The sequence below is a fragment of the Leguminivora glycinivorella genome, chromosome 1 (genome assembly GCF_023078275.1).
Source record: "Leguminivora glycinivorella isolate SPB_JAAS2020 chromosome 1, LegGlyc_1.1, whole genome shotgun sequence".
NCBI lineage: Eukaryota > Metazoa > Arthropoda > Insecta > Lepidoptera > Tortricidae > Leguminivora > Leguminivora glycinivorella.
Window position 1 is genome coordinate 19,488,895 of NC_062971.1, and position 7,539 is coordinate 19,496,433.

Genomic DNA, 7,539 nt, shown 5'->3' on the forward strand with positions numbered 1-7,539 from the left:
CCGTCGACCGATAGTTTGCACGGTTATGTGTAATTTCATTGTCCAGATTCCCGTCCGCGGTCGATTTACGACGGACGTCCGCGTAGTATGTTCCTAGCTTTAAGCGTGCAAACTATCGGTCGACGGACGTGGACGTGGCCTTGTCAGTCAATCAGTCAATCAGTGTGCACGGAACAAAACATCCAGCGAGCCAGATTTCGATCGGACGTCTGCGTAGTGTGTTCTAGCTTTCGTGTATACTCAAGCTAGGAACACACTACGCGGACGTCCGTCGTAAATCGACCGCGGACGGAAATCTGGACAATGGAAATACACATAACCGTGCAAACTATCGGTCGACGGACGCGGACGTGGCCTTGAGCGCATGGACGTCCGATCGAAATCTGGCTCGCTGGATCTTTTGTTCCGTGCACACTGATAGGTCGCGGTCGCGGTCGTTTTACGACGGACGTCCGCGTAGTATGTTCCTAGCTTCATTGTCCAGATCCCCGTCCGCGGTCGATCGACGACGGACGTCCGCGTAGTATGTTCCTAGCTTGAAGCTAGGAACACACTACGCGGACGTCCGCCGTAAATCGACCGCGGACGGGAATCTGGACAATGGAAATACACATAACCGTGCAAACTATCGGTCGACGGACGCGGACGTGGCCTTGAGCGCACGGACGTCCGATCGAAATCTGGCTCTCTGGATGTTTTGTTCCGTGCACACTGATAGGTCGCGGTCGCGGTCGTTTTACGACGGACGGGGATCTGGACAATGAATATACACACCTACTTCGAATGCATTGAGCCAAGTTCTTTTGTGATCAAATCGGCTGATTTCATTATCCTCTCGGGACTAACCTTAGCCAGTTTAAATACTTGTGTATCAAATTGCATACGATTGAAAGTCCAATCAAGAGTGATGGCACATGTTCCAAGCAGCCTAAGTGCTAAATTTCTAAAAAAAAATATAACTGTCAAGTGTCAAGTCAAGTTAGAAGAAAATGTCAAATGTAAAATTGTAAATGTAACGAGGACTAAGAGGAGAGATATCTCATTAAAACTCTATTCGTTATAGAGTAACTTTTAGTTCATGTCAACTAGTAGTTCATGTATACGGATTATAATAAAATTAATGTGTTAAAAACTGATACTTACTTTAAAGTGATACGCAAACAATGGGAGAAATGGCAGAAAATATGACCGAGAAAGAAGTGCTTAACGATTTCAAAGAGAGCTACTGTAAAGTAAGAAAATTGCTCGACGAGGAGAGCAAAAATGACCCAGAAACTGAGCCATATCTGTCTGAATACAAAGCAAAAGATTTATTGATGACCATGCGTGAATCTCTTTCTAAAATAATAGGCTCCCAAACCGATTTGGATAGGGTAAAGCTGGATGCAATGATGGGAACAGTTCTCTTAAATATCGGCATCATTAACATGGACACGGAAGAATTGACGTCCAGTGAAAAGGTTCTTACAGAAGCAGCTGATCTACTTTCCGAAAACTCGTTAAAACCAGAAGTCATAACAACAGTGATAAATATTTACAATAATTTAGGTATTCTATGGTCAAGTAGAGATAATCCGGAAACAGCTAAAGTATTTTTACTTAAAGCCAAACAGTTGTATGAATCCTTCAAATGTACATTACAAATGCCTTTGCCAATTGAACACATGATTGCAAATTCAGAGGAAACTCCTGTATCAGATTTTATGCTTCTGGAGAAAGCATATACATTAACTTTGTACTATTTGGCACAGGTGTATGGCACATTGAAAGAGAATTTGAAGTCAGGTGTGTACTGTCATTCAACTCTTCGTAGGCAGTTGCAGTACTCTGACTATGAGCCTATAGATTGGGCCTTAAATTCTGCCACACTGTCTCAGTTCTTTGCTGAGCAGAATGGTTTTTACCAGTCAAGACATCACTTAGCAGCAGCTTCTACAGTTCTTGAGAAGTATGGAGAAAAAATGATGGAGTCACCAAGTAATGATGATGCATTTTTATCTAAAGTGGAAACATTTAAACATAGATCAGCAGACGTGGCACGGTGCTGGGCGAAGTATTGCCTGCTGCTTATGACTGCTTCTAAGGCTAGGTTGATGACAGACAGTGAAATGAGTGCTGATGCAGTAACTGGTTAGTTTTTATTTGATATCTCTTATTATACCCACTACCATCCCCGCATGCAGCTCCTTTAGCACTAGATTTAATACATAAGGATACATTTTTACCTAAGATAAACTGTCATTGCCAAGAGCTTGCTAGTTGGGGTTCCTTCTGTATTGGAAATAAGGCACTCTGTGCACTGAAAATGTTAATTAAGTATAAAACCCTACAACTATTATTTTGCAACAATTTATTAATAAAATGGGGAATATTTTACACAGCTCAATCTGGCCTCAAACTAAGCAATGCCAGTACAATGGGTACTAGGTGATGATAAGCTCCTACCAGGATTCAAGACATCAGTTTCATAGGCAGGGTAACTAGAGACTGGGACAGATTGGTTATCAATTATTTTTATATAATAAATCTGTATCCTAGTATGTAGCCTATGAAACTTGGTAGCTCAGCCATCTATTTGTATCACACAACACAAATATTTCAAACATTGCATTCATTCCATACTCCAAATAAATACATGTTGTTGGTATGGTTTTTATTATGTTATGTTCTATTTATTCATTATATTTTTTTTCAGACATGTCCAATTTGAAACTAGAAGATGAGGGAAATATCTGTGACGGAGACATTAAAAACCTAATATTCCCAGTTCTGGATGTATCTGCATATGAGAAGAAAATAACCGATAAGTTCTTACTTACTTACCAGGATGCCAGAGAAGTGTTTCTAAGTTGCCAGAGCTGGTTAAATAAAGCTAAAGAATATTATAAAAAGGATACTTTAGCATCCGATTACATAGAGCTTGTTCAGGACAGCTCTCAAGCTTATTCATATCTGGCATTTTTTGAAGAGGATGATGAAAGACGCGCCAAAATGCACAAGCGGCGTATAGACATGCTGGAGGAACTGATCAAAGAAATCAACCCCACATACTACCTTCAGTACTGTCGACAACTGTGGTATGAACTTGGTGAAATCTACACAGATATACTCAATATCAAATTGGAAAAGCTAAATAATACAAAAGAAAGACCTACCCCACATGCATTGAAGAAAATTAATGCACTATGTGAAAAGAGTATTGAAATGTATGATCACTTTATCAACTCTGTTAAGGATAAAAATGGTAAAATGCCACTTAAACTAGATAGTGATCATGTACGGCCTGTAATAAGTGCATTTGTATTTATAGGTAGAAATAGTATGAAACGAATTGCTCTAGATAAGAACACTCAATTAGAAAATGCTAAAAAGAGTTTTGACTCATACCAGGCTGTAGTGGACATCTGTACCAATGACCCTGATGCAGCGTTAATGATGCAAGAAGAATACAGCCTGTGTAAGGAGATGGTGCAGATTCTGCCCATAAAGATTAAAAAGTTACAAATGGAGCAGCTTGAATAGCTTGCATTATTATATTTATAGTTTTGATGTTATTGAATGCTTGCTTGTTCGTTCTACTAAATAGTAGCCTCATACAACAGTTACGTATTTATTAATGTAACAAATTTATTTGTCCCTCATACATACTTAAATTGAGATTCAAGCAAGAGTAACTTGAGCATTTCTAGGGTTTCAAGGCACGCTACGTGAACAAACTTTGCTGCCCATTGAAGCATAACACTTTGCATGACAATATTACAATGAAAACACTGTACAACAATAGATTAAGTACAAAAATATCCTATTAAAATCATTATTTTTTTATATCTTATTAGTTATTAATTTACACAATAAAATGAAATTTTGTTACGCAGCACACAGCAAGCTGTTCAGTTAGTATGGCCTTTATATTGTCGTGACAACCAGATAGATACTAGGTGTTTCAACATTTTCATGCTTATCTGACGTCATGCTCCCCGGCAGAACCACATCGTCTTTCGGAAACATAAACATATCAGAAAATGTCTATAAGATATCTATAAAATTCTAGGACCATTCGAAAAAATTATATATGCCTACTTATAGTTTTTGTGTAAACCTAGTTTCTATGTGGTTCCAAATACTATATAATATCTGCGAGTTAATACGTGCAGCTTGGTGCCAAAGTTGGCAACACGCGATACTAGCGCCTCTAGCGGCATGAGTTGATCAAAATAGTTTAGTTCAACCAGTTTAAAATTTAAAAAAGTCACACACTCTTTATTTCTTTGTTTTATTCCGTCTAAAAATGTTAAAGTAGATCAAGTAATCGCATTTTGTGTTTTACGTACTACGCCTATACTGACAAACTACTTTGAACAACTCTTACCGCTAGATGGCGCTGCTAAAATCGTTGCCGCTTCATTGTATGGGAAACGTCACAAGCTGCACGTATTAACTCTAGAGCATAGATTTATATATTATTAAGCTAGATTGAGTTGTTAGGCCAAAAAGTGTGTCCACATGAGAGGGTAAAGTTGGGGCTGGTGTCCCTCTCGCACTTATTGCCACTGTCAAAATTATTAGAATGACGTCATCACTGTCATTATTTGGGGATACCAGTCAATATTCAAAGTTACTACCAAATCTAATACCGAATTAAAGGTTTTTTTTAATTGCGCAAATCTTTGGTTTTATGGCTTCATAATAATGATTTACCAATTCGTTACAAGGTATTAATATCCTTGCCTCGATATAATACAAAAATAATTTAAGAAGTTTATAAACTTAGTTATCATACAGGTAAAAATACTACTACTATAGTAATCTCTTTAACACTGGTCACACGTGCAAGAGGGACACCAGCCCCAACTTTGACCCTCTCATGTGGACACACTTTTACTAGTCTGATAAGAACGCCTTTCTGCACCGGTGATAAAGTTCAATTTAGTATGGCAAAAAAGTGTGAGCTCAGTCCCTATTGAAAGTCCATGCTCTAGAGATTATATAGTATTTGGTGGTTCTGCTACAAAGCTTCCTCCCAGCAGAACCACCAAGATATTCTTCTAACTACACATGCTATTTACACGTAGGTATACCACATCAAATAATTCTATATAAACTCTATATTTATCTAGTTTACTAAATCGCTCTGTTTATTCTGAATACACGAATTTACGACATGTCAAACTAAATAGACTGAACAACGCCTTGATGCAAAGCTTAGCAAAGATATAGTACCTACTCATTATTTGCTACGATAATCGGTGCAAGCGCTTGATATATAGTAGTTTGACATGTCGTAAATCTGTGTATTCAGAATAAAAAGAGTGATATAGTTAACTAGATAAATATATAATTATTTGATGTGGTATACGGTATACGTGTAAACTAAATAGCACGTGTAGTTAGAAGAATATCTTGGTGGTTCTGCTGGGATGAAGCTCTGTAGCAGAGCCACTTTGAAATTAGATTTACATAAAAACTAGGCGTATAGAATTTTTCCAAATGATCCTAGAATTATATAGATATCTTATAGATATTTTCTGATATGTTTATGTTTCCGAAAGACAATGTGGTTCTGCCGGGGAGCATGACGTCTTATTTAAATGCTATGTCTGGTTATGTATGCTGTAGCTATACATATAAACACAATTGTGGACTATGTTATGTTTGATCGTGTATCCTTGTGATTGTAATAAAGCAAACATTAAAACGATTTTGGCAATTTTAAAAGTAGGTAATAAAAAATCACTTTTTGTACATTTAAGCTCATTAGTCGGTCAACCAAGTCTTGGTACTGAAAAAAAGGCGGCGAAAAATGTAGGGCTCTCCGGCCAATGACTGCGAAAGATTAATTCTCATAGAAAATTTGAATTTCGCGCCCTTTTTTAGTGCCATGATGTGGTTGACCGTATATCTTTAGGATTGATGCTTTTCTTTCATCATTGCTTAAAAGGAGTTTTTTCAAAAATAAATATATATTGAAAGGCAAAAGAATGGGAAATATTTTTTTTATTTTGGCGTGTCACATGTGTAACTGAAATAAGGAAACAATTTGGCTTCAGTGTAAACGATGCCTTAACTAGAACCACTAACAGTTTGCGCTCGAGTTTTAGCCAGGTCCTTTGGAAGTAGCAAGACATTCGAGGACGGAAATTGTAGACAGTACCAGCAGCCGAAATCAGTTCATACATTAATAGATTTGTAGATAATCGGTGGAACACTATAAGGTGCTATAAGTCTGTATCTTTAAGTGTTTAAATAAATGTAAACAAAATCTACCCTCGTACGGCCAGTTGAGGGTAAATGACAACATATCCGACTAAATAAGAAGGTAAGTCAGGTTGGTTGGTTAACCGACAAATGTAACTATCCGAAAATGTACATATTATTTGTTTACGGTCTTATACCTAAAAGTACTGAGTAGGTATATCGGTATATCGCGTACCATATCCATATCACAAAGCCTTCTTGGACTTGATCAATATGTATTAATTGTGTAAGAATTAATTCTAAGTAATGACCTCAACGTATTACATACCTTAACGCATCAGGAATTAAATTACCGATTTAAGTTACATTTGTCGCAACGATCTACATGTGCTGGTATATAAGGGCATTTTTATGTACCTTTGTACCCAATTAAGAAATTGCTAAAGCATAGATTAAATTCGTATGATGTCGCATTTTTTCAATGGTTAATGCTAAGTAATCGTAATTAACCAAACGATATATTATTTTCTCCTTAATACTAGTAGAATATCCTGGATGTTATAAGTAAAGTTTTACCTACCTATAATATTTTAAAAAAGTGCGTAACCAAACTGACTAAATTTAATCCTCAGACCCAGAGCAATTTCTTTGGTATTAAATTTAACCTACTAATTTGGACCCGCGTACAAAATTAAGTAGGAATATGCACCTATAGTTACTTAGTTTTGTACGCGGGGACTGAGGAGGCTACGCTTTAACAATATATCTACCTATTGGATATCTACGGTAAATAGAAATGTCGGATAATTAGATTGTTACGAAATGTTAAATGATTGAAAATTGTGCTTAAATTACGGATTACCTCTGCTAGTTTATTACAGGGCTACCTACCAGACTCTATCAATATAAATACATTTCAATCAAAATTGTTCAACCGAACCCGCAGCTTGAAAGAAAAGATGTTATCTGTGTCTCTTACCTAACCGTAGGAAAGTAGTTGTAGTCAGTTTCCGTCACTAGAAAAAAGCGGCACATTAAAAACGTAGACGCGGATGTCTATTTGTCTCATAGAAAATTTGAATTTCGCCAATTTCGCGCCCTTTTCTAGAGCCAAATTTCTTTGACTGGGTATAAGTTCTATAACTAACTAAAGTATAGAAAACGCATTACACACAGGATATTTCAAACATAGAAGTCTGGCTAATAAAAGTTGATCCAAGTATTTTTAACCCCCGACGCAAAAACGACGGGGTATTATAAGTTTGACGTGTCTGTGTGTGAGTGTGTGTGTATGTGTGTGAGTGTGTGTGTGTGTGTGTGTGTGTGAGTGTGTATGTCCACTAT

The 7,539-nt window shown here is 37.1% G+C and overlaps 1 protein-coding gene across 1 annotated transcript; it reads left to right on the plus strand.

The window, feature by feature from the left end:
- Positions 1–974: 974 nt before the first annotated feature.
- On the plus strand, positions 975–3,827 carry LOC125231360 (KIF-binding protein-like). Its single transcript, XM_048136808.1, has 2 exons — positions 975–2,130; positions 2,696–3,827. The coding sequence occupies exons 1-2, from the start codon at positions 1,164–1,166 to the stop codon at positions 3,520–3,522; spliced, it is 1,794 nt and encodes a 597-aa protein (XP_047992765.1). The 5' UTR covers positions 975–1,163; the 3' UTR covers positions 3,523–3,827.
- Positions 3,828–7,539: the final 3,712 nt, after the last annotated feature.